Genomic DNA, 27720 nt, shown 5'->3' on the forward strand with positions numbered 1-27720 from the left:
TGATAAATATGCCCCTCAATGAGCCCAGCAATGTCAAAAAGAATAGTCTTCTCCTTGATTACAGCCTTTGTGAAGTGAGCTGGAGTGGAGAATAGACTGAGCTCCAAGAGTATTGATATGGAATATTTTGCATTAGGAATTATCCCCACAGGTAGCCCCCCCTCTTCCCCTATATTTACACTCACCTGAACTGCAATCTTCTCAGCTATGTAAGGCCCTGCAAGCATGGAGCAGCTGTGTAACATGTACATTTATTGAGTTATACTCTTATTTTCACTCGTTACGAATATTCAATGGTGCTCCACCCAATCAGCTCCTTAATGTCATTTTTAAAACAAATGACAGATGCTGATTGGCTGGAGCACCATTTAACATTCAGAACCAGTGATAACAAGAATATCACTCATTAAATCTGCCTCATAATTTGAACTGGAGGGTACTTTAATTTTAAATAATATGACCTGTGACACTAAAGTGGTACATTATGAACTGGAGGCACTATAGTGTGCCATAATATGAACTCAAGGCATTTCATTGTGTCATAGTGTGTATTGGGGGCACTGTGTGACAAATGGGGTAAATTTACTAAGATTCATGTTTTTGCCGAATTCAATCTCGTCTGACATAGCAGCCCCCCCCCCCCCCCTCTCCAGGCACCCAATGGCCAGGGATGAAGCCCAAGGCTGTCCCCAGCACCCGTTACCAGTGGGTGCCGGGCTGATAGCCATTAAGTGTGAAATTAATAATAAATATTGTCTTTTGTTGTGGAATTATATGTCCCAGCAAACCTCCCCCCACATGCTGGTACTTGGAGAACCACAAGTACCAGCATGCGGGGCATTAAAGGGCCCGCTGGTACCTGTAGTTCCACATCAAAATAAATATTACAATAAACACAGGACACAGACACCGTACATAGTATAACTTTATTAAAACATACATGCACAGTCACACTCAAATATACTTACTGTACCTACTGTCCCATGGAGCCCCTCGGTCCCCTTTTCAAGTTAAAATTCATACGTTTTTAAAATACTGGGAACCCCTATGCATTATTTCCCCCAGTATTTTAACAGCCAGGACTGGCTCAAAGAGCCCAGTGCTGGTTATATTCAGTAGGAGGGATACCACGCAATTTTTTCCAGATTTTTAACTCTTTACTATACTTTTACACAGAGAAGCATTCTTTAAACATGCTAGCCAGAAGCAGGTCTATTTGAAAGTTCTGGACGAATTCCATACTTTTCCGGCAGTGTATGGCTATTGTCGGCAGTGATTGAGAATACGAATTCTTAGTAAATTCCCTTGTTGTATAAGTTGTCTGTGAAAAACAATCGTGTTTGACTGGTAGTGTATTGATTTGTATTTGTGTGGTCGGCTGTGAAACTCAAAACTAATTGCCCCAACACTGCCTGTGATTTGTGTTTAGTAAATTACCGAGATGCATTTCTGGACGAAAATGCCATCATGAATGGCTTCTGGAGTTTAGTAAATTTCCACCAATGTTTATTGGCAGCGCTATAATGTTTCATATTGTAAACTGGGAACACAATGAACCGTTTGGTGTCCTATGGACCGGGGGCTTTTAAAGAGAGGAGGGGCTGCAGGCTGCAGTAATCGATAAGAACTTGTTATTTATTTATAAAACATGAGAGGAATTATCCCCTTACTTACTGCTCTGACAGACATTAATTGAAACAATTGCAGATGTTGTCTAATGTGGTAAATCAGTGTCTAATTTAGTTATAATACATACTTGTATCAATCCTAAAATGAAAAACATACTAATAGAGCACCCGTGTCTGTTCTAATAGATATAATGGCGATATAATTAAATTAATACCTAGATGACACAATGCAGGCCAGGATTTCTACTCTCCTCTCAGAGTGTTAGTGATTCTCACCACGCTCTCGATTTTCTTTTCATTGTTCCACACCAAGGGGTCAGCTAGTACTCCTCCCCCATCTTTGTGAGCACACTGAGCAGCATTGGGTTTTATCACAGTATATCTTGAGAGACTGGGTGCTATTTTTCCTTTGTTTGTAGACTCTGGTATAATGCCAGAGTCCACTGCGCATGCGCAGGTCTTCGGGAACATGGCACCCACGCCTTGTTCCTGGGGACATCTCCAGTGCACATGCGCAAATCAATCAGAAATGGCTGTGGCAGCCATTTTCCAAGTAATTTGTGTCCGCACTGCATGGCCACCACTGCTGGACTCCAGAGTGGTAAGTATAAAATGTGGGTGCACGGTGTGCGGTATGGGCCCCCCTGGACCCACCGCACACACTGCACCCATTATAGAAATGCCTATACTATGAACTGAGTTTGAGAACCTATGTATTAAAGTATTGCTTATAATCAGTATTGTCAGTACTGACCACTTCAGACATTTTTTACATTTAAACCCACTTGTGTTTACTAGTACAAAAAAAGTACACTGTAATATAAACTGATGCTGATTAAAACACAGATTTCCTGCCAAAGAAAGCATGCAAAAAGGTTGTTGAATACAACAACTATTGGACATTAATTCTCGTATTGCTCTCTCTCTACTCCTCCACTGAGTCAGAATACTATGTGTCAGTCAAAACTACTAGGTCCATAACCTTTTCTACTAACATCTTCACCAAATCATTTATTCCTTGGCAATATGTCAGCTCTATTCACACACAGACGCACGCTCTTACTGTAAAACATTACACTGGTCAGTATTATTTTATCTATGCACTCAGTTCTTTAGCCAAGATAGAAAGCGTAGGAGACTGCCAAAATGCTATCTGACGACCTGATCTGACTTTCAAACATTTCCCATAAGCATTATTTATAGTCCAGTATTTCAAGAGATTCTTGGTTCAGTTGTTATGTTCTGTCAGTTTAAATTATAGACACAAATAGCACATTGTAACCACTTAATTCAAAGTATTTATGCTGTATGTGTGTATGAATATAACAATTTAATTGTTAAATGAAGAATATATTGTAGTAATGTTCTAGTGATATTGATAAAACTATTACAATATTAATGTAATAAAAATATTTTAATTAAGACAAAGTACCCTAGCAGAAGCCAGCAGACATGGGTTCTAAAGGGGTTAATGGCTGTAACCCTGTTTCTAATCACGTGTGAATGTGGACCTGGGTGTCACACTCTTGGTGCACTTACACTGGTCTGGCACCCTGTACTCGAGGCTGTAGCTAAGGCACCATTAGGCAAGTCCAGCCTGCGTGATGCTGCTGAAGTGCTGATGCTTCTTCCTTTAGGTCACCATTGTCTTTCTGCAAGTCATGTGACTACATCTGTCCAATGTGAAGCCTCCCAATTCAATTGTTGGGCTATTTAAACTTGCATAAGGTACCTAGCCGTGCCAGATCTTCAGTCATAGCCAGATTAAGGCGAGAATGCAGGGCATACTGTACCCCGGGGCCCCCTCTGTCAAGGGGCCCCCCAGCCTGAGCACACTGACATCGCTAGCTCTCCCTCTTGTGCAGCAGCAGAACCAGGCTGCTAGGATGTGAGCAGGACAGTATGCATTGCAGGCAGAGACACAGGGGTATCAGGTTTTATGAGATACCGATGGAGCTTCCTGACCAGAGGAGAGATAGCAGAGAGGAGAGAGCTGTAAGTGACCCAGGGATCCCAGCTTCTCCTCTTCCTGCCTGGATGTCAGGGTCCTGTGTAACCTGTAATCTAATGAGAGTGTTCACGTCTAGAGAGAGACACACACACAGAGCATCCTCCTGAGTCTTGTCCCAGTGTGTTAGTAGCACAGAGGCTGCTGCTACTGCATTTTGGCAAGATAAATTATAGATTTTATTTTTCTATGTGTATTTTAAGGTTGTTCAAGTTGTCTTTGTTCCACTACAGGAAAACATTATAAAATATTTGTATCTCTATTAGGTGGAGATATAAATAGTATCCAGGTCTTATTAAACTATTAGTTTAAATCTAATATACACCATTGGTTTATATTTAATATACACAATCTATACCTCCCATTCCAGGAGGGACAAAGGCCCTCATTCTGAATTGTTCATACGCTAGCTGCTTTTAACAGCATTGCAAACGCTATGCCGCCGCCCTCTGGGAGTGTATCTTAGCAGAATAGCGAACGAAAGATTAGCAGAACTGCTACTAAATATTTTGTTCCAGTTTCTGAGTAGCTCCAGACCTACTCCTAGATTGCAATCAGCTCAGTCCGTTTAGTTCCTGGTTTGACGTCACAAACATGCCCTGCGTTCGGCCAGCCACTCCCCCGTTTCTCCAGACACTCCCGCGTTTTTCCCTGACACGCCTGCGTTTTTTAGCACACTCCCGGAAAACGCTCAGTTACCACCCAGAAACGCCCCTTTCCTGTCAATCACTCACCGATCAGCAGTGCGACTGAAAAGCGCCGCAGGAACACCAGCAAATCTACTAAATTTTGTGTAAAATAACTTAGCGCATGCACTCTGCGTACCATGCGCATGCACATTTAGCAACAAATCGCAGCATAGCGAAAATCGGCAAGGAGGGAACAACTCGGAATGACCACCAAAATGCACTCTACCTGGACTTTCCTCTATATTATGATTGTAATCATTTTTGTTGAAATACCTTTTTTATCAATGAAATAGTTCAACACATGTGATGCCAATCATATATTACAAGGGAAATCCAGGTAGAGAGCATTTTGTCCCTCTCAGAATGGGTCATGTTGAGAGGTATGCACAATCTAATATACACCCTCCCCCTCCAACAGGGCCCCCCTGTCTTAAGTGCCCCCGGTCCCCCAAGGCTTAATCTGGCCCTGTCTTCTGTCATTTAGCTCCTCGTACCTTGAATCCTGCTTTTCTGTGTCCAGTTCCCTTAGCACCTGATATCCTGCTATTCATCTCTCAGACCCGCCAACATGACCCCTTCCATCAGGTACAAAATGTTCTGGTAATGGACTTTTCTCTTAATTTATTATTGTTATTACCTCTGTTTAAACACCTTTCTTATCAATTAACTAGTTCAAAACACATGATGGCAATCATAAATTCAAAGCGAGGTCCAGTAGCAGAGCATTTTTGTCCCTCCTGGAATGGGTCATGTTGGATGGTCTGTTCTCTTACTCCATATAGCATTCTTGGTATTTCAGCTGGGCTTTGTGCTTTGGGGCATATTTTTTAAACCCATTTTGTTGTAAATCACAAAAAAAATGATGTTTTGGGGGGATATCTGCAAAATGTAAGTATCCCCTGAATATATTTCATGGGTTTCACAACAGATATCTGATAAGGTTTCCCGGTTTCCGATTGCAATAGCATCCTCATAGGTTCCTATGGGGGCTGCTATATTGTAAGATTGTCCGGTAACAGCTACTTGCGCAGGCACTGTCTAATGGCTGCGCTCACGCTGTAAAGTGATCACTAACGGGCCCTACATCCGGGTTTAGAATCTCTTATTGCTGAGAATAGTGGCGATAAGAAATTCTAAGAAATACAGTTTTACCATCAACCATGGAAAAGGTTCTTCACTGTAAGAGAAGTCAGACAATGGAACATTCTTAGGCCTGGTCACAGCAGGTTCATTAACTTGATTTAAGTGAAATAGTATAATCAGCTATAATTAACAGACTGTATTATTGTGGATTTAACAGGTTGTCATGTTATGAAATATTGTGTTTTCCCCACTGCACATATGAAATGCAGCAGATAAATTTAGTGTTTTGTTTTGCTTCCCTCTGAATTTAACACTGTAAGGAGAATATGTTGAACTTCAACCTTGCTTGCTATGTAACAACAATTCATGACGTTACCCTTGGATTAAAGTAGATCCATTTATCACAGTTCAGTAAAGCTATTTCTCAAAGAATAATGTGGCTTTTAAACTGGGGTGTTGGAACATTAATTGTTTGTTGTTCCCATTATTAGACATTTCACAGTTCACAAGAGAGAGAATCATGACTGCTGTACCCAGGGATGGACTGGTGCCAGAATTTGGCCCTGGCATTCTCATGCGTGTGCCATGAGTCAGGGGGGCATGGACTCGCAGCATGCCCCCATTTTGTTGATATGCACACTACGAGAGAGGGGTGGCCACACTACAGATGGGGGTGAGCAGATACGGCGCACAGGGGCATGCCACGAGTCATGGGGGTGTGGACACATGGCACGCCCCCATTTTTGTTAGAACAGGTACTTCGGGGGGTACAAACAGAGAGTTGGGAGCTGCACTGAGCGCAGCTTTTTCCGGCTCTCTCTGTGACTGGATCGGCCCACCTGCCCATTGGCCCTTCTGGCATTTACCAGAAGTGCCAGATGGGCAGTCCTGCCCTGGCTGTACCCTTAGGAGCTCAGTCACACCTATTTGATGTTATTACACCTTTCATTTACTGACTGATGAAAAGAACATAAAATAGGATGAATGGTTTCTTATGGGCTTGTTCAGACAATTACATTCTAAATTATTGATTCCCGTTTAAAACTGTAAAACACAATGCACTTGCTTACACAGGGGGAAATTCAGAGTTGATCACAGCAGCAAATTTGTTAGCAGTCGGGCAAAACCATGTGCACTGTGGGGGGGGGGGCAGATATAACATTTGCAGAGAGAGTTAGATTTGGGTGGGTTGCACTGACGTATCTATAATGGGTGCAGTGTGTGCGGTGCACATGGGCCCCTGGGTCCAGAGGAGGCCCACACCGCACACACTGCACCCATTTCTTCTATACTTACCTTTCTGGCGTCCATCGGCGACTGTGCGTGGGCCCTCTCCTCTCCCGTAGCCGTCACAGCTGCTGCTAGCTCAGTGAGTGCTAGAGATTCTGGCACAGTGCCAGTGTCTACAGCGCATGAGCAGGACTCCGGAAAAATGGCGCAGCGGCCATTTTTTGGAGTCCTGCGCATGCGCTGTAGACTCTGGCACTGTGCCAGAGTCTCAGTGCTGAGAGTGCTAGCAGCTGCGGTGACGGCTACAGGAGAGGAGTGGGCCCACGGAGTCTGCACACGGGTCCCCTCCTCTCTAGAAATGCCGCTGGTGGGTTATTTTGTTTCTGTGCAGGGTGCAATTTAGATTTCAGTTTGAACACACCCTACCCAAATCTAACTCTCTCTGCACATGTTATATCTGCCTCCCCTGCAGTGCACATGGTTTTGCCCAACTGCTAACAAATTTGCTGCTGCGATGAACTCTGAACTAGGCCCACAGTCAGAAGCTTAGATGGTGGCCTTAACCATCTGTAAACATAAATCTAAAATAATTGAAATATGTACTTCATAAAATGTATTCCATGACCCCTATATACAGTAAGTTTAATGGTTTCCTATCCGATTCTGATCTCCCCAATGTTTATCTCAATGAGAATTAAAAGAAACAAAGTGAGAACAAGCCAAGAAGTTTTAGAAGCACTTTTTGCTGAACATCTTTCCTGCCTGTTATCCAGATGGAAGGTAGAATGTAGATAGCTATACAGTCAGTAGGTCGAGACCAGATGGTTGACAGTCAGTACAGAAATGCCCAGGTTCATCTTTGCCGCAATGCGTATGCATTGTGGCAGCGACTATCTGCGAAAGAATGTGAAAAGCTGCACCGGTGATTGCACAATTTATTTACTATGGATTGCAGGTGTGACTACTGGCACGTGCCTATCCATGGGCACTCTATTTGTGGCAAACTGGTCACAACCACGAATAGTCGTGGGTGTGGTGAGGGAGGCACATCTGTACATCGACAGGGTCAAAAGGTCAACATGCAAATGATTTACACACAAAAAAGATCAACACATGATCTTCAGAGTTAGGGGCTAGCTAGGGTGAGGCTTCCAGAAGGGATGGTTAGAGTAAGGCACTATGGGGAGGGTTAGGATTAGGCCGCGGAAGGGGATGGTTACTGTTAGGCACTAGGGGGAGGGTTAGTGTTAAAATAACACAGAAAAAAACATATTTTGACTTGTTTTGTATTTACCATTTGCATGTCGATCTTTTGACTCTGTTGACATAAGCCCATGTCGACCATTTAACTGACAACCTATTGATTGACGACCATCTGGTGTCAGCCTGTTGACTATCTAGACACTTATGATCTTTTAATCCACACTCTCCTGCCTTTCTCTCCTTAGTATGTAGCAGTCATCATGTAAAGATGTTGTGATCTGCAGATAATAGTATTTCTATTTATATAGCATAATTAATGTATTGTTCCCATAGGGAGATGAAGGAATCATAGGTATTAAAGGAGAAAAGGGAAGAAATGGACCAAATGGCATTCCGGTAAGAAATTACAGTATTCCCATCCATGGAGTATATTCAATTCAAGTCAGATCCGACAAAGCACTATTCAATGAATGGCGAAATCCGACAGGATTTGGACATTGTCGACAAAGCCAATCCGACTTTTTTTAAAGTCGGATTGACATACGTCACAGGACAGCGATGTGGTACAGTAACAGTATTCCCTGCCAGCTTCGGAGAGGATAGGTTCACCTGGCGCCCGGTGCTGTGCTCACTGCAACTCTCTCTGCTCCCGGCTCACCTCCACCCAGTCCCTGCTCACCCGGTGTGATGGCCACGGTTCCCGAGCTGTAATGTAAGTGGTGCCGGTGCTGTATCCTGTCTGCGCTCTGTCTGTAATTGCTCCCGTGTTCCCGGACCTTTGTCAACATTACATGGGACACTGATGCTGTATGCTGTCCTCCTCTCCCTGACAGAGCAGCCCGGCTCCGGGAGCTGTAACACCGGGTGACCTAAGCTCCCCATCTCATCTCCTCAGGCATGGTAAAAATGTACCAAAAAACTGTTGAAAACACCCGCTATTGAATACCCACAGGTCAAATTAGTGCTAATTTTCTGACTGTCGGAAAACTCGGCACTAATTGACTATACTCCTAAATTGTTAATGGATACATTACATTAATGCAGTATCTTCTCTATAGAGTCTTTATTGTAAAGTTTTCATTTCTTTGAGTTTATTAATTTTTTCTATCTTTTGGAAACAATTTAAGAAAGCTGCGAGGGCCCATAGGCTGGTGCTTACTCTGCCTGTTTGGTAACCTGACACTCTCTTCTAGGCACATGACGCACATTGCTAGGGGTGTACCTTGCAGGGGGCGGCATAGTAAGCCCCCAGAACCATTGCACTAGTATTATTATTATTTTTGTAATTTTATTTTCCACTGGCAGGGGTCACAGGTGACAAATTGTAGGGCAGGAGGTGGGGGAGGTTGGGACTGCTTGACTGTCTGGAGGCACCTGGACCACCCCCAACATAAAGGGGCGGAGGAGCTGACAGTGACATGATGTGTATGTGACAGAGAGCCTGCTGCCACCTACTACTGCTGCTGAACTGCCCATAGAGCTCTTCCACTGAAAGCTTTTCTGTGTGGCATCTGTGAATCATGTGACAAAGATCTAGCGTATACAGTACAGTAGCTACACACTGTATAATATATATGTATACAGAACTCATAGAGTATATTCTACACGTTTTCCAATTTCCTACATTCATATGTGACATTGATTTTAAACTAAAGGTGTTTAGTACAGTACATCTAATCAGCTGCCACCTGACTGGTTGTTTTGCCACCTGTAGATTTTTGGGGACATTTTACAACATATGTAATAATGATTGGATTATCAAGTGCATATAACATATTAAAAACACAGTACAATATGTTATGGGGGGTTTGCACGTTGGGCCCTAGGGTCAGCCTGGCCCCTAAATCCACCTCTGAATGTCTTAAACAGTAAGTAACATTTATTTATAATAATATCTTAATACTGTCGTCTTGATTCCAATACATTTGAAACTAAATATGATATACTTCAAAATCCTATTTTCTCTTTTATTCAGGGTTCTTTTGGTGTTATTGGCAGCAAAGGGAATCCTGGAAACCCTGGAGCTAAAGGCAAAAAGGTTGGGTGCATATTACTGCTTCTGCACTTACACTGTATCCAAGGGAGGTGTGACTCTTTCTAAACCCTTTTTATAATCCAGCACTTTGTGAGCTAAATCATATCTTATGCGTTAAGAAAAAGTCGATAATTCAAGCGTGTCTCTGTTGGGTCCAACCTCAGATAAAAAGCTGTGCTAGTGGGTTCTTAATACTGTAACTCCTCAAACAAAAACACGGCAAAGATAATCAGTATAATATCCAGACTACTCATATATCGAAATATCTTGGATGTCTGTATATAGTATTATTTATAGTATTTATTTATTTACTTATTATCAGTTATTTATATAGCACACACATATTCTGCAGAGCTTTACAGAGAATATTTGGTCATTCACATCAGTTCCTGCCCCAGTGGAGCTTACAATCTATATTCCCTATCACATGTACACACGCACATTCACACTAGGGTTAATTTTGTTGGGAGACAATGAACTTACTAGTACAGGAGAATAAACAAACTCCACACAGTTAGGACCATGGTGGGAATTGAACCCAAGACCTCAGTGTTGTGAGTCAGTAATGCTAACTATTACACTTTCTGTGCTTCCCAATACAGTACAACCGCAACATAAATTGTTCAACTCTGCATCAGAAATCCAAATAAGGTCTTATCGTGGCGGATGTAGAATTACAAGTCACCTAAAAATGGTGGAAATCCACAGTTCTGAAAGTCCCTGAATGTAGGGGGTATCCATGATTCAAGGATCTAATGTTAAACAGAACTTTTCCCACCTCACAACTAACTGAATTGACCCCATAGGGTTGTATTCAATTCAAGTCGGATTTCCTGACTTGTCAGATAAACAGGAGTTTAAGGTCGAATCCAGATTTGACCTATACAATCAAACTCCCACTTATCCAACAAGTCAGAAAATCCGATTGTCAGAAAGCACATGGATCAGCAGATTAAGCGTGGATCCACATGTTTTGTCGGATTCGCAGCCAAATCCGACAGGTTTTAGCCCCGTTTCCAACAATGTCAATCCAACTTTAAAACAAGTCAGATTGGCATTTGTCGGTAACGGCCAAATCCGCTAATTGAATACTGAAATGTCGGATCCTTTCCGTCGGAAAGGATCCAACATCAATTGAATATACCCCATAGTATAATAAGCCAGCTATTGAAGAACCTGTTCAAGGAATCACAAACATACTGTAGACAGTATATCATTTATAATGATATTGTAATCTATCACTATCATTGTTTGTCAGCAAAATATTTTACAATCATCAGTGCAGAAAAAATTAATTTAGGATTTAGTATTTTAAAATATTGTTCTACTAAAACACTAAAGAAAACAATAACAAACATTATCATTATAAAATTGTAAAACAATGTCACAAGATATTCAATAACTCATTCACTAATTTCTATCAGATACTGTATACAGAGAAACTTCATGCTGCATAAGTGGAAACGTTGGCTGGAGAGGTCTATAGTTAATTCTAATTAATTGTTATTTTTTTTATTGTATTACTCAGATTTTCGTGACCAGAGTCACAATGTTCGAAGCCGCAAATTTAAACAAAATGTGTCCACCACATCATACACACAAAGGCCTGATAATAAGTTACAGGAGGTGTAAGATAGAATAAATAAGTCAGACACTAACAGGTGAGCTTCGGAGGGGAGTGAGTTACATGCCTTAAATCACCCTCAATCAGGGGTTAAAGTGAGGGGGAAAGAGGTGGAACTGAGTTCCACCACCTGTAATGGTTGGGGGAACTAGTTCCACCACCTCCACTGCCCTGCACAGTAATTCCAACAGAAAAACCTGCCTCATCACCTACATCAATAGATGATGCAGGTGGTGCTAGTGTTACTGATGAGCTGCAGCCACCTCCCCCTTCCTCATGTCCACATTGTGTAGTGCAATGTGAATAAAGGGCACGGGATGTAACCGGAATAAGGGGCAGTACTATGTGGTGTAATATAAATCAGGGGCACTACATGCGGTGTAATGTGAATGATTGTACTACTAATTTGAACTTAGGGTAATATTATGTGATCGTGCTGCTTCTTTGTGAGATCAATGTTCCTTTATAAAGTATGGGAAGTAGGGCACTAATTTATAGCTTGCAGGGAGGTGCCGAAAACACTAGCACTGGCCCTGGCTCCACTTACTGTGGGGGGGGGGGGGGGGGGGGAGGGGAAAATGAGTTCCACCATCTCTCCAGGACCACTTTAAGCCCTGCCCTCAATAAATAAAAAATCAGTAGGTACTTGTTTAAAGTAATATGGACAGAATAATATGGTAGGAGACTACTAGAGTCATGTATACCCCATCACACTGCTACATGGAGTTTACATGTGAGTGTATATATATATATATATATATATCTCTTGAGTGCAACACGGATGGTGTAATGGTTAGCATTACAGCACTGAGGTCATGGGTTAATTTCCACCATGTGGCGTTTCTATATTCTCCCTGTGCTTGCATGGGTTTCCTCTGGGTACTCTGGTTTCCTCCCACAATCCAAAACTATGCTGAAAGGTTAATTGGCTCCAAACAAAATTAACCCTAGTATTAATGTGTGTCTGTGCATGTGGCAGGGAATATAGATTGTAAGCTCCACTGGCGCAGGGACTGTTGTGAATTTCCAAATATTCTCTGTAAATTGAAATATGTGTTCACTATAGGGGTAATTCCAAGTTGATCGCAGCAGGAAATTTTTTAGCAGTTGGGCAAACCATGTGCACTGCAGGGGAGGCAAATATAACATGTGCAGGGAGAGTTAGATTTGGGTGGGTTATTTTGTTTCTGTGCAGGGTAAATACTGACTGCTTTATTTTTACACTGCAATTTAGATTGCAGATTGAACACACCACACCCAAATCTAACTCTCTCTGCACATGTTATATCTGCCTCCCCTGCAGTGCACATGGTTTTGCCCAACTGCTAAAAAATTTCCTGCTGCGATCAAATCAGAATTACCCCCTATATAAATAACTGTGCGATGCTTTTGTACTTGTGCGGTGGGGCCGGGCTTGACATGCGGGGCGGGCTAGCCCTGTGCTGGGCGTACCCCCGCATGTCAGTCTGGATGATTGTAACTGTGCTAAATTTAGCACAGCAACAATCAGGTCTGAATCACTCCCCTAATGTAGAAGAATCCATGCTGTTTTGAAGGCAAATAGTGGTCTCACCAAATATTGATTTGATTTAGATTTCGCTTCTGTTCATTCACTTTGCATTTTGTTAATTAATTTTTAAAAAAAACTATTAACACTTCTACTTTTGAAAGAATTCTTACTTTGCAGCATTTTTTCCACACCTGCGTAAAACTTTTGCACAGAATTATATATATATACACTGCTCAAAAAAATAAAGGGAACACTAAAATAACACATCCTAGATCTGAATGAATGAAATATTCTTATTGAATACTTTGTTCTTTACATAGTTGAATGTGCTGACAACAAAATCACACAAAAATTATCAATGGAAATCAAATGATGTCCCAGATGTGCTCAATTGGACTCAATTGGACCAGTCCATAGCATCAATGCCTTCGTCTTGCAGGAACTGCTGACACACTCTAGTATTGTCTTGCATTAGGAGGAACCCAGGGCCAATCGCACCAGCATATGGTCTCACAAGGGGTCTGAGGATCCCATCTCGGTACCTAATGGCAGTCAGGCTACCTCTGGCGAGCACATGGAGGGCTGTGTGGCCCCCCAAAGAAATGCCACCCCACACCATTACTGACCCACTGCCAAACCAGTCATGCTGGAGGATGTTGCAGGCAGCAGAATGTTCTCCTTGGCATCTCCAGACTCTGTCACGTCTGTCACATGTGCTCAGTGAGAACCTGCTTTCATCTGTGAAGAGCACAGGGCGTCAGTGGCGAATTTGCCAATCTTGGTGTTCTCTGGCAAATGCCAAACGTCCTGCACGGTGTTGGGCTGTAAGCACAACCCCCACCTGTGGATGTCGGGCCTTCATACCACCCTCATTGAGTCTGTTTCTGATTGTTTGAGTAGAAACATGCACATTTGTGGCTTGCGGGAGGTCATTTTGCAGGGCTCTGGCAGTGCTCCTCGCTCCTCTGTTCCTCCTTGCACAAAGGCGGAGGCAGCGGTCCTGCTGCTGGGTTGTTGCCCTCCTACGGCCTCCTCCACATCTCCTGATGTATTGTCCTGTCTCCTGGTAGCGCCTCCATGCTCTGGACACTATGCTGACAGACACAGCAAACCTTCTTGCCACAGCTCGCATTGATGTGCCATCCTGGATGAGCTGCAGTACGTGAGCCACTTGTGTGGGTTGTAGACTCCGTCTCATGCTACCACTAGAGTGAAAGCACCGCCAGCTTTCAAAAGTGACCAAAACATCAGCCAGAAAGCATAGGAGCTGAGAAGTGGTCTGTGGTCACCACCTGCAGAACAACTCCTTTATTGGGGGTGTCTTGCTAATTGCCTATAATTTCCACCTGTTGTCTATTCCATTTGCACAACAGCATGTGAAATTGATTGTCAATCAGTGTTGCTTCCTAAGTGGACAGTTTGATTTCACAGAAGTGTGATTGACTTGGAGTTACATTGTGTTGTTTAAGTGTTCCCTTTATTTATTTGAGCAGTGTATATATATATATATATATATATATATATATATATATTCCTTCTCTTTTCAGTCCCAAATTTAATCTATGGAATTTGATTCAGTCGTTGTAGCGATAAATGCATCTCTGAAAATTATGTATTAAGTTTTTGATAACATGGATTTTTTTTTTTATTTGCAACTCATTTTATGCTGTGCAAATATTATAAAAGGCAATAGGCCTAATTCTGACCTGATCGCAGCAGCAAATTTGTTAACACTGCAGGCGGGGCAGATATAACATGTGCAGAGAGAGTTAGATTTGGGTGTGGTGTGTTCAAACTGAAATCTAAATTGCAGTGAAAAAATAAAGCAGCCAGTATTTACCCTGCACAGAAACAATATAACCCACCCAAATCTAACTCTCTCTGTACATGTTACATCTGCTCCACCTGCAGTGCAAATGGGGCCTAATTCAGATCTGGTCGCTGGCCTGCGTTTTTGCTGCCCTGTGATCAGATAGTCATCGCCTACAAGGGGAGTGTATTTCTGCTGTGCAAGTGTACGATCGCAGGTGCAGCAGAGCTGAACAAACTGATTTTGCGCAGTCTCTGCACAGCCCAGGACTTACTCTTCCAGTGCGATTGATTCCTGCTGATTGGGGCGGAGCTGACGTCAGACACCCTCCCTCAAAACGCTTTAGCCCGCCTGCGTTTTTCCGGACACTCCCTGAAAACGGTCAGTTGCCACCCACAGAAGGCCTCTTCCTGTCAATCTCCTTGCGAACGCCCATGCGAATGGATCATTCGCACCATCTTGTCGCTGACTGGCGATGACCGTTGTAGCCGTCTGACGTGCCTGCCATTGCGGTGCATACTTATGCGCATTTCGGATCTGATCGCCCACTGTGCGAAAACGCACAGCAGCGATCAGATCTGAATTAGGCCCATGGTTTTGACCATTTGCTAACAAATTTGCTGCTGCGATCAGATCTGAATTAGGCCCAATGTTTCCTGTGCAATACAATCCCTCCAACAACCCAGCACCAGTTAACAGTAATTCTAAAAAGAACATACTGTATGACTGGAATTAATTATAAATTTACCATATTAGTTATTCACATATCCTGACCTGCTGATATGTGTGACATGTTGCCATTATGTATTAATGAATGTGAATATGGCCAAAACTCTCATTTTCATGTACACCTGGAGCCTATCATAACAACATAAAATAAGTGTCATTTAGAAGCAATATTTTCTCTTAGCTGTAACATAATCCTCCTAACATATAAATATTGTAACATGTTGTCTTGTTCTTTGGCAGGGAGAACTTGGAGATCCTGAAGAGAAAGGAAATCCAGGGCGACTGGGACCAAGAGGACTTGTGGTTAGAAAATCATTTATTATATTTGTACTAGTTACCAGCCCGTCAAAATGATGGCACAACATTACGGTGATGTCAGCTGGGGCTGGCTGGGCAAGTTGTACAGGTCACAGCATTTCTGTCACCACCGCGTCTTGTTTCCTTCTTGCTTGCGGGGTGCAGGCAGGGACCAGGGCGGCAAGAGTCAGGACTCGGAGGTAATTGAAAGAATTTTAATCACTCAGCATTGTGAATTCAGTGGAATTGAATATATATATATATATATTCCTTAACAAAAATAAACAAACTTTTCCAGCGAGGACGGATGGGTGGGGGAGGGGGGATTTATGAGACGAGGGGGTACTCATAAATGAAAAGCCTTATTAAGGGGTGCAGGAGAGAAAAAAGGTTGGGAACCGCTGTCCTAAATGATACCCTATATATTTGCATTTTCACATAAATTTACATTTATCTGAAAGGGCGCCCACAGCATACATAAGTTAGTTCAGAAGAAGTTCTACATGAGTTTGGCTTGAACATGATACCTTCCTGTTATGTCAGATCTAAATGTATATTAAATACATATATACATACATACAGGGGCGTAACTAGAATTTGTGGGGCCCAAATTTGTGTGGGGGGCCTTTAAACATTTTGAAAAGCTCCCCCAGCTTCTAGAGAGGAACCTAGAGAGGTCTATGTCAGTGGCGTAACTACTGCCCCCGCAGTCCTCGCGGTGGCTTGGGGGCGAGGGGCTGCGGGGGCGCCACTGACTTTGCACAGATTGACATGCGGACGAGCGTCCGCATGTCAATCTGTGGTCTCTTCCCTCCGCCGCTGAGCCGCCCTGTAAGGAGGGACACGGAGCGCACATCACGCGCCCCCCTGTGTCCCTCCTGGCTCTCCCCCGGCCGGTCTAATAAAGGAAGTGCCCAGTGGCGTAACTAGAAATTTTTCTCCCCCAAGACAAAAAATCCTTTGGCGCCCCCCCCCCCCCCATACCCCCATAATTGGCACTAGTAAAGGGGTGTGGCTTTGTTGAAATGGGCGTGGCTTCGCGTAAAGGGGCGTGGTATTGCAGGAAAAGAGGAAAAGACTACCTTATACCCCAGTTTTGCAACCTGCACGCCCAGACGTTAGCCACCACAGGAAAGAAAAATAATCCTGATTCATGCCCCTTACATTATTTGTCATTTTTCCTCCTTATAGTAATGCCCAGTATACATTATGCCACATACTGCAATGGAATTAGCCACTATGCCACACACAATAATGCACATGACACAATATGCACACACTGTAATGCCCCCGACACATTATGCCACACACCGTAATGCCTGTGACACATTATGCCACACACCGTAATGCTTGTGACACATTATGACAGGAATCGCAATGCCCGTTATACATTATGCTACACACTGCAATGCCCCTGATACATTATAGCACATACAATGTCTGTGACACAGTATGACACACACCACAATGATCCTGAGACATTATACCACATACCACAATGCCCGTGATATAGTATACAACACACCATAATGCCTGACACATTATGACACACACCGCAATGTCCGTGATACATTATGCCAAACACTGTAGTGACCCTGAGACATGGGTAATCATTCCGAGTTGTTCGCTCGCAAGCTGCTTTTAGCAGCTTTGCACACGCTAAGCCGCCGCCTACTGGGAGTGAATCTTAGCATAGTAAAATTGCGAACGAAAGATTCGCAATATTGCGAAAAGACATCTCTGTGCAGTTTCTGAGTAGCTCGAGACTTACTCGGCATCTGCGATCAGTTCAGTGCTTGTCGTTCCTGGTTTGACGTCACAAACACACCCAGCGTTCGCGAAGACACTCCTCCGTTTCTTCAGCCACTCCCGCGTTTTTCCCAGAAACGGTAGCATTTTTTCCCACACGCCCATAAAACGGCCTGTTTCCGCCCAGAAACACCCACTTCCTGTCAATCACACTCCGATCGCCTGAACGAAGAAAAAGCCGTGAGTAAAATACCTAACTGCATAGCAAATTTACTTGGCGCAGTCGCAGTGCGAACATTGCGCATGCGCACTAAGCGGAAAATCGCTGCGATGCGAAGAAATTTACCGAGCGAACAACTCGGAATGACCCCCATTATACCACATACCACACAATGCCCGTGATATAGTATACCACACACCGTAATGCCCATTACACATTAAGTTCTACAGTAAGGCTTCCAATTACTTTTAAATTACCTGCTTGTTGCCAGGGGTTTCATGCTCTTGGTTCCATGCACGGTGCCAGGGGTTTTCATGCTCAGGGTGTCATGCTCGTTGCCAGGGGTTTCATGCACTGGGTGTCATGCTCGTTGCTAGGGGGTAGTGCTTGTTGCTAGGGCCGTGCTCCCAGTGCCACATATGCCCCCAGTGCCAGATATTCCCCCACAGTGCCAGGTATATGCCCCCAGTGCCAGATATTCCCCCCCAGTGCCAGGTATATGTCCCCAGTGCCAGATCTTCCCCCACAGTGCCAGGTATATGCCCCCAGTGCCAGATCTTCCCCCACAGTGCCAGGTATATGCCCCCAGTGCCAGATATTCCCCCCAGTGCCAGGTATATGCCCCCAGTGCCAGATATTCCCCACCAGTGCCAGGTATATGCCCCCAGTGCCAGATCCTCCCCCACAGTACCAGGTATATGCCCCCAGTGCCAGGTATATGCCCCCCCCCAGTGCCAGATATTCCCCCACAGTGCCTGCTTCCCCCCCAGTGCCAGATATTCCCCCCCAGTGCCAGGTATATGCCCCCAGTGCCAGGTATATTCCCCCACAGTGCCTGCTTCCCCCCCAGTGCCAGATATTCCCCCCAGTGCCAGGTAAATGCCCCCAGTGCCAGATATTCCCCCCCAGTGCCAGGTATATGCCCCCAGTGCCAGATCTTCCCCCACAGTGCCAGGTATATGCCCCCAGTGCCAGATCTTCCCCCACAGTGCCAGGTATATGCCCCCAGTGCCAGATATTCCCCCCCAGTGCCAGGTATATGTCCCCAGTGCCAGATCTTCCCCCACAGTGCCAGGTATATGCCCCCAGTGCCAGATCTTCCCCCACAGTGCCAGGTATATGCCCCCAGTGCCAGATATTCCCCCCAGTGCCAGGTATATGCCCCCAGTGCCAGATATTCCCCACCAGTGCCAGGTATATGCCCCCAGTGCCAGATCCTCCCCCACAGTACCAGGTATATGCCCCCAGTGCCAGGTATATGCCCCCCCCCCCCAGTGCCAGATATTCCCCCACAGTGCCTGCTTCCCCCCCAGTGCCAGATATTCCCCCCCAGTGCCAGGTATATGCCCCCAGTGCCAGGTATATTCCCCCACAGTGCCTGCTTCCCCCCCAGTGCCAGATATTCCCCCCAGTGCCAGGTATATGCCCCCAGTGCCAGATATTCCCCCCCAGTGCCAGGTATATGCCCCCAGTGCCAGATCTTCCCCCACAGTGCCAGGTATATGCCCCCAGTGCCAGATCTTCCCCCACAGTGCCAGGTATATGCCCCCAGTGCAAGATATTCCCCCCAGTGCCAGGTATATGCCCCCAGTGCCAGATATTCCCCCCCAGTGCCAGGTATATGCCCCCAGTGCCAGATCTTCCCCCACAGTGCCAGGTATATGCCCCCAGTGCCAGGTATATGCCCCCCCCCCCAGTGCCAGATATTCCCCCATAGTGCCTGCTTCCCCCCCAGTGCCAGATATTCCCCGCCAGTGCCAGGTATATGCCCCCAGTGCCAGATATTCCCCCACAGTGCCTGCTTCCCCCCCAGTGCCAAGTATATGCCCTCAGTGCCAGATATTCCCCCCCAGTGCCAGGTATATACCCCCAGTGCCAGATATTCCCCCCCCCCAGTGCCAGGTATATGCCCCCAGTGCCAGGTATATGCCCCCCAGTGCCAGGTATATGCCCCCAGTGCCAGGTATATGCCCTCAGTGCCAGGTATATGCCCCCCCCAGTGCCAGGTATATGCCCCCCCAGTGCCTGCTTTCCCCCCCCCTCCCCCCCCCCTTGTGTTGGAGGGACACGGAGCGCATAGCGCGCCTCTCCAGTGTCCCTCCTGGCTCTCCCCCGGCCGGTCTAATAAAGGAAGTGCCGGTTCGTGAGCCAATCAGAGCTCACGAATGGCACTCTATGTGTTTCCATTTGTGCCTGATCCTGTATGATTTTAGAGGCCACTGTGTACAGTGCCTCCTGTAGATTCTGGCAGCCTGGCCAACTTCATGTGATGACATTGCTCACAGCAGAGACCAGGGCTGCCAGCCAGTCTCCAGAAAAGGTAGCTGATAACTCTATAAGCGTGGGGACAGGAAATGGGAAGGTTGAGTGATGCAAGCACAGTGTGCAATGAGTGTAAGACCACAGCTGCCCTCATGATTACATACTACCCCACCATCTGACACACCCCTACCCACTGCTGCCCTGAACACCTAATTACAAACCTCCCCACCCAGTACCCACTGCTGTCCAGCGAGCATTAGTATTACATACCAACTCTTTTCCCTGCATAGACTGTCTATTACTGAACATAAAATTATTATTTGAATTATACATATAATTTCTGTGTGTACACAACTTCATTGTATGATAGGGCAACACACACACACACACACACACACACACACACACTTCTTACTTCATTGCCATGTGTGCTGCAAGGCTGGCTTCAATAGTGACACAGACACACACTTCTTACTTCACTGCCACATGTGTGCTGCAGGGCTGGCTCCAATTGCATCAGCCAAGTTGCAGATGGCAGGCCGTGGGCGGCAGGCTCAGCCATACACACCTGACGGGGGGTGAACCTGCAAGTCCAAGAGGCCCACCGGGGAACTCAAAATCTGTCTATTTCCATCCCCCGTTAATCTGGCTCTGCTGAACTGATTGCTGCCATCCTGTCAAATAAAATGGATATCCTAATTTAATGCTGTAGGTTCCTAGTTAAAAAAAAATGGTAGTCCTTGTTGGGACAGATATGTATCCCACACAGCACCTTGGGATGTGGTGGCATTGGAGAGATGCAGCATAAATGTGCACACAACAAATCTTCAGCAACTGCTGTTATGTCATCACTCATCCTGGACCAGAATCTCTAAGGAATGTTCCCAACACCTTATTGAATGCATGCCACAGAGTACTCAGGATGTTCTGAGGGGAAACCCTATAAAGGTTTCCCCAACAAAGTGGTCACTGAGTGCATAACTGTATTACCGTCCTGATGTGTACCTCCATATGCTACTCGGCTACTCCCAAAAATGGAACAATGAATTTGTAACACTTAGACTCATAACATAAAAAAATATATAATTTGATCAAATCTCATAGATTTAAAACCACCCATGTGCGTACAGTGGGAGGTATTCAGTTGTTTGAAAAGTCAGTTGGGTGTCTGTTTTTTCCTATCTAATTGACAGATAAAACAGACACCCAGCTTACTTTTCAAACATTTGAATTCCCCCCAGTATGTCTTAATCTTGTTTCCTATTATTGTGATATACCCTGTATACTGTATGTAATATATTTTAACAGGGGGACGATGGAAAGCATGGCTTTGGGGCACCTGGCAAAAAAGGAACTAAGGTGAATTCAATTCAATATCTTAATTTGCTTCTGCATTTATTAATCCTGTGTGCCAACTGCAAATAGACTATAGATAAATAATCTTTCTGTGTCCTTGTATCATGCAGTATGTTACTAGAATAACACATAATGGCAATACACTGGTACACCATAATACTTCCCATACTACTTGAAAGATAAGCATAGTTTCCTATGTGAACTGATAATGGATTTAATAGTAAGCAGATGTCAGAGTATGTGAGACATTTGATAAACCTGTAACACTGGCAGACCTCCTATTGCAATGTGCAATACCTTAACCAGGAGGCAGACAATTCCAATCCATAAAACTGCACCTTTTAAGTGTTCTTGTATATAAACAAGTTATGAATTATTCATTTATGTTCACAGGGGCAACTAGGATTCCCAGGACACAGCGGCAATAAGGTATTTTATTCATGCTATTGTTTGTTTTTTTCATTCTCTATATGTATATTGGGCCTGATTCCTAGTTAGAAGCAAACCCAAACGCAAACACTTATCAGTAGACTGCACATGTAGAGTACTACAAGAAGCAATCGCTCGGTACATGCCTAACCTCACAGAACAAGCAGAAGTGTAATGTAAAGACAACTGGTGCCAAGTTCAGCACTCACCTCATACAAGTAGCTTGTTTTGTATTATACTATACAGAGGCAGAACTCTGGGAGGCAACGGAGTCACCTGCCGTCGGGCTTCTCCTTTGAAGGGGGGCACCTCTCCTCCTGTTCTGTGTGTTCAGCGACATTAATCAATTAAGTTAATTGACAGCAGCCGGTATCTCTTCCGTAGCCGACTTCCCCACTAGTTACTGCACCTTACAAATCACACCCTCTTTATTATAGATACACTGGAAGCAGACATCTAACTGATGAAGCTGTTTGCCCCTATAAAGGAAACATGAGAATTCTAACTCTCTATGAAGTTATTTCTCTGACAATTACAAGTAACTTCATATAGTTAGAATTCTCATACTTCCTATGCAAGAGCAAATATCTCCATCAGTAAGGTGCATGCTACCAGTGTAAAAGCTTGTCGGTTCAAATCCTGGATATGACACTTGCAAATTAATTGTCAGAGAAATAATCAGCATTGTGAGTGACTGAGCAGATCTATGTAGTGTGTGGTTGGACCACTACATAGATCTGCCTAGTTGCAACGGGTTTTGTAGTAGCTTCATATAGTTAGAATTAGAGATGAGCGGGTTCGGTTTTACTTGGATCTCAAAACGGCATCTTATTGGCTTACGGATGATATATAGGGGGGGGGCACCAATATTTTTCTTGCTTCCGGGCAACTGGGACAAACTTACGCCACTGATACTTTACATGTGTGTTTGGCTTCTTACTTTCAGTGCATCACTACACTGACTGATCAGGCTGATGACTGCTCAGCAAATACATAACTCACTCAATCATCAATGTTTTCAATTACTTTATCCCTGTTACATGACCAATCAACATAATTTCTCCAAACAAATTCCCCCCCAAAAAATGAGCTGTTAAATTACCTGTCACACGTAGCATTGGGAAACACTCTATTGCTTATTTATAAATATCAATAGATTGTATGCATAGACTTAGTGTGTATTGCTAATAAATAGAAATATCCTCTTCTCCAATAGTTGCCATGTAGTAATATTCCTATGGCATTAAATACTGTAGTTATTGCTTAGAGAGTATTGAGTATTGTCACATTTGTACTTTCTACCCGCTGAAGATAATGAGGCCCATTTATCAAACCATATTTGCGGCTATGTGTTTTCGGGGACTAACCGATATTATGTATCCCTGCAATGTATCTCCAATAACTGCTGCGATCCCTACATTTCCGCCAGCAGCCACCTCCCCCATACGTTTCTATGGGGATGCAATACTGCCAGATGTATCAATATTGGGCATTTTAGGTAGCCCGTTGTAGGCTTTTGTAGCCTATGGGCTACACTTTGCAGGATGTAGTACTGGCAGGGTTCCCCAGGAACCCTCCACCAGAACTGGCCTCTGTGCATGCCCGTCAGTGTCCCTGTGCAGAGGCCCAGCACCACACGTGGCACATCACAGAATTGCATTGCAAATGCGATCATTGGTAAATGTGTCCGAAAAAGTCACATTTGTACTTTGTACCCCCCTGAAGATATCACTTATATGTAGTACTTCCATCAATATAATAATATGCTTTTCCTGCTGCTGTATTTAATAGGATACAGCACAAATGGGCGATCATGTTAGCAATACGTCATATGTTACCGCAACACCCTCATATTACAGTATTTATTTTTTATTAAATTGAAACAAAAAAGAATGTATATTATTGTAATATATTAATTGTTTCCCAGGGAGTGCACGGAGATCCTGGTGTAGTAGGAGATCGTGGACCAAATGGTTTTCCTGGAGGAAGTGTTAAGTATCAGACAAATACTGTAGATTTCATAGAGATCATGTTTTTGCTTTCTTTCTTGCCAGTATATTGTATTAATTCAATACTGTCCTTCTCTTAATTATCATGTTGTTCACAAACGAAATGTAGTATAAATTACTACAGTTATTGATTTTAATATGCTGTACCTTATAACTCATTTCAGGCAGACTAAGTGTGCAGGGCTGTGCAGCCACATTTTTCTAAAACTCAATGAAACATTTACAAAGATGGGGCAGATGTGATTATATGTTACGGTGGTGTGTGTGAGTGGGGTGTGGTTACTCTCGGCCTGGACTTGTTGGGGGAAGGGGGTGCGGACCTGGCCCCTCATATACACTTCTTAACTGCACTGACCACAGCCCCCCCCCCCCCCTCCATCCCCTTCAAATATTATTTTTAAAGGAGTCATTAAATGTAATTTTAAACGTAAGGGAGAGAGTATCTATGTAAATTCCCTATCAAAAAAATTGAGAAACCATTTGAGAAGTGAACAACCCCAGAGTGAGTTTACTGTACATTTTATAACATAAAAAGTTTGATGCTAGTCTATTTCCCAGAGATACATTATATTTCTATCTGTTATTTACTAACAATACTGTTTTAACATAGAAATCCGGAGATAACGGTGGTATTGGAGAACGAGGACTACCAGGACCTCCTGGTCGGAGGGTAAATTCTAATTATGATTAATTTTACTCATACTTTATTAGTGTCATTATCTTCCTCTAAGAAGTGACTTATGTTAAGCTTAACTACATAGCTACTACTTAATTACATAACCTTGCTCTCTTTCCCTGCAATTCAAATTCTCAGAGTCTTACATTAGTCATGGAAGCAATATTTTGAATTTGATTTTTACTCTATAAAATTGAATTACAGTGGTATAAAAAGAGGGGTATTATTGTTTAGTGTTAGAATGGGGAAAAGGAGAGAAGTATCACTAGAGCATTTGCTTGGTCTTAAATAAAAGTAAATTATTATCACCAGATCCATTCCTTAGTCCTGCATGAAAGAAGTATATATTTTTCTTTGTAATACATCAAAGAATTATCACCAGAAGTATGACCATAAACCTTCCTTAGTCCTACATGAAAAAATACAACCATAGCCTTTCCATGGTCCTACATGAGAAGTATAACCAGAGCATTCTGTTGGACCTACATAAAATAAATATAACCAGAGGCCAGAGCCTTCCTTGGTTCTGCATGAAAGAAAGATAACCAAAGTCTTTCCTTGGTCTTATACAAAAAAAGCATCACTAGATCCTTTCCTTGGTCCTGCATGAAAGGAGTATCATCAGAGCCTTTTATTGGTTCTACATGAAAGATGTATAACTAGAGCCTTTCTTTTGTCAAAATAAAGTTTTCATGGATTACTGTAAGAGGGGGTGGATATCTGTTTATAAATGATAGCTATGGCCTGTGTCATTTGTTTGTTTCATTTTGTTCAATCCTTTGGTCACCATACACCTTAATACTCTTTTTGTTGCTACATTCAGGGAAGAAAAGGAGTTAATGGTCAAGCTACACAGTCCGTAAGTTATATTTAAAATGAGTTATTGTCCTAATATTAATAATCAGTATTCTGTAGTGTGTGTGTGTGTGTGTGTGTGTGTGTGTGTGTGTGTGTGTGTGTGTGTGTGTGTGTGTGTGTGTGTGTGTGTGTGTGTCTGTTCTTATCTGTCTATATATATATCGATACTTAGTGATTATGGCTTATGCACATCTATCATTTATTTGCTGAATTAAATATATTGTAAAGTTAAATGAATCAGTAAATGTATCATGTACAGAAGTTTGGGCAATCACCCAGTTGATTAATTAATTCTTTGCTTTTAAGACTCAGTAGGCCTTACGACTGAGCAAGTTAAGTAAATTTTCTGAGCCATCTATCCTTTCACTATGAGCTTAACAAAATAACTGAATAATGATTTGAAAATAAAAATAGTTGACTGTTACAAAGCAGAAGAAGGCTGTCAAATATAACTATATACTATACTTTGAAATGTTACAATTAGAGGTACCAATAACAGATGAAAGCCAAAGGTAACTGTTGGGGTCAAAGCAAGGCTCTGCTAGCATTGCAACTGATTATGGAATCTCAAGACGCAGAACAAAATGTTCATGGCACAAAATGAAATAACACAACATACATACATACATACATACATACATACATACATACATACATACATACATATTTCTATACTAAAAGAGAGTGATAACCTATAAATACAGCATGGAAACAGGCATGCCATGGTGAACAACTATAATAGTTTCCTCCCAGTTCTGCAACTATGGCTGTACCCTCAGGTATGGCATACCATTAAGAATCTGTCCGCCAGTATGCCGTACCTCCGCTCACTGCATAGCCGCCGTTAGCGGTTATTACTGTTAAACTCTGCCGCCGAGAACCCAGGACTTGCTCGGCGGCAGCGGCACCTCCTGTTTCACGGCTGCTGGGAGCGTAATGGTGATGTCTTCAAGCTGGGTGGCATTGGGCGCGGTGTAGCAGCTAGAAGACCCAATACACTGTATGCACATGGCATTGCATGTCGTGACTTATATTATTAGCAGTTATTTATATAGCACACACATATTCCGCAGTGCTTTACAGAGAATATTTGGCCATTCACATCAGTCCCTGCCCCAGTGGAGCTTACAATCTATATTCCCTATCACATGTACACACAGACACATGTTAATTTTTTTTTGGAAGCCAATTAACCTAACAGTATATTTTTGGAATGTGGGAGGAAACCGGAGTACCCGGAGGAAATCCACGCAAGTATGGGGAGAATATACAGACTCCGCACAGTTAGGGCCATGATGGGAATCGAACCCATGACCTCAGTGCTGTGAGGCAGTAATGCTAACCATTGCACCATCTGTACTGCCCATTATATAAACGCAAGAGATATCTATGATGATTCCTCCTGCGTTAACAGCTTATTAGGTACGATAAATGTAAATGTTGCAAACATGTGTAAAGTATTGTGTAGAGGTGGATCTCCATCAATTTTAGTGGAGTATAAATAGGCACATTTCTGTGCTGTGCATGCATACTAAAAGGCATGTCTGTCTATATTTATCGTAGGACACAGCTCGTATCACTAGTGCAGCAGGAGGCGTCTGCATGTAATAGACACCTCCTGCTGCATCTACATACAGCACTAGTACAACCGCACCTGAATGACCCCACTATCATCCCTTGCATTCCAACATTGCACAGTTTGTTCTGAATCTACTGATGCAACTTCTGCAGTTCTCTAGTAATACTTGGTTATTGCAGGTCAGTCCAGAGGCAGAACTCTGGGAGGCAACGGAGTCACCTGCCGCCGGGCTCCTGCTTTGAAGGGGGCACCTCTCCTCCTGTTCCATGTGTTCAGCAACATTAATCAATGAAATTAATTGACAGCAGCCGGTATCTCTTCCGTAGCCGACTTCCCCACTAGTCACTAAACCTTACAAATCACACCCTCTTTATTGTAGATACACAGGAAGCAGACACCTAACTGATGATACAAAAAAAAGAAATAAAGATACTACTTCACCAGTGCCAGCTCCGTCTATAGCAGAGCAATCCCCCTCTTATTTTCCGTAAGGCTCTCTTATTCAGAAGTTTTCATATCATAGTTTGCCGGAAAGAGAGTGAAGGGTATAACATAGTGTGATATCGTAAAAATAATTTTAATTTCACTAAAACAACACTTCTAAAACACACAAACACATAAAATTCTCCAATCTGGATAATTAGTGCTATGCTGACACCGCATGTGCCGCAATGGACATGTACATTGGCTTAATGCAGGTCCACCTGAAAGCAGACCTTGAGAAAGACCTGAGGGG

The 27720-nt window shown here is 43.5% G+C and overlaps 1 protein-coding gene across 1 annotated transcript in view; it reads left to right on the forward strand.

Moving 5' to 3' along the window:
* Positions 1–27720, forward strand: part of LOC134929591 (collagen alpha-6(VI) chain-like) — a 177810-nt gene that overhangs the window by 75958 nt on the left and 74132 nt on the right. Inside the window, exons 24-31 of the mRNA XM_063925180.1 lie at positions 8175–8237; positions 9817–9879; positions 15790–15852; positions 21386–21436; positions 21827–21862; positions 23790–23852; positions 24482–24541; positions 25371–25406. Coding sequence (XP_063781250.1) covers positions 8175–8237; positions 9817–9879; positions 15790–15852; positions 21386–21436; positions 21827–21862; positions 23790–23852; positions 24482–24541; positions 25371–25406 — 435 coding nt within the window. The remainder of the gene's footprint in view (positions 1–8174; positions 8238–9816; positions 9880–15789; positions 15853–21385; positions 21437–21826; positions 21863–23789; positions 23853–24481; positions 24542–25370; positions 25407–27720) is intronic.

The sequence above is a fragment of the Pseudophryne corroboree genome, chromosome 5 (assembly GCF_028390025.1).
Source record: "Pseudophryne corroboree isolate aPseCor3 chromosome 5, aPseCor3.hap2, whole genome shotgun sequence".
Classification (NCBI taxonomy): domain Eukaryota; kingdom Metazoa; phylum Chordata; class Amphibia; order Anura; family Myobatrachidae; genus Pseudophryne; species Pseudophryne corroboree.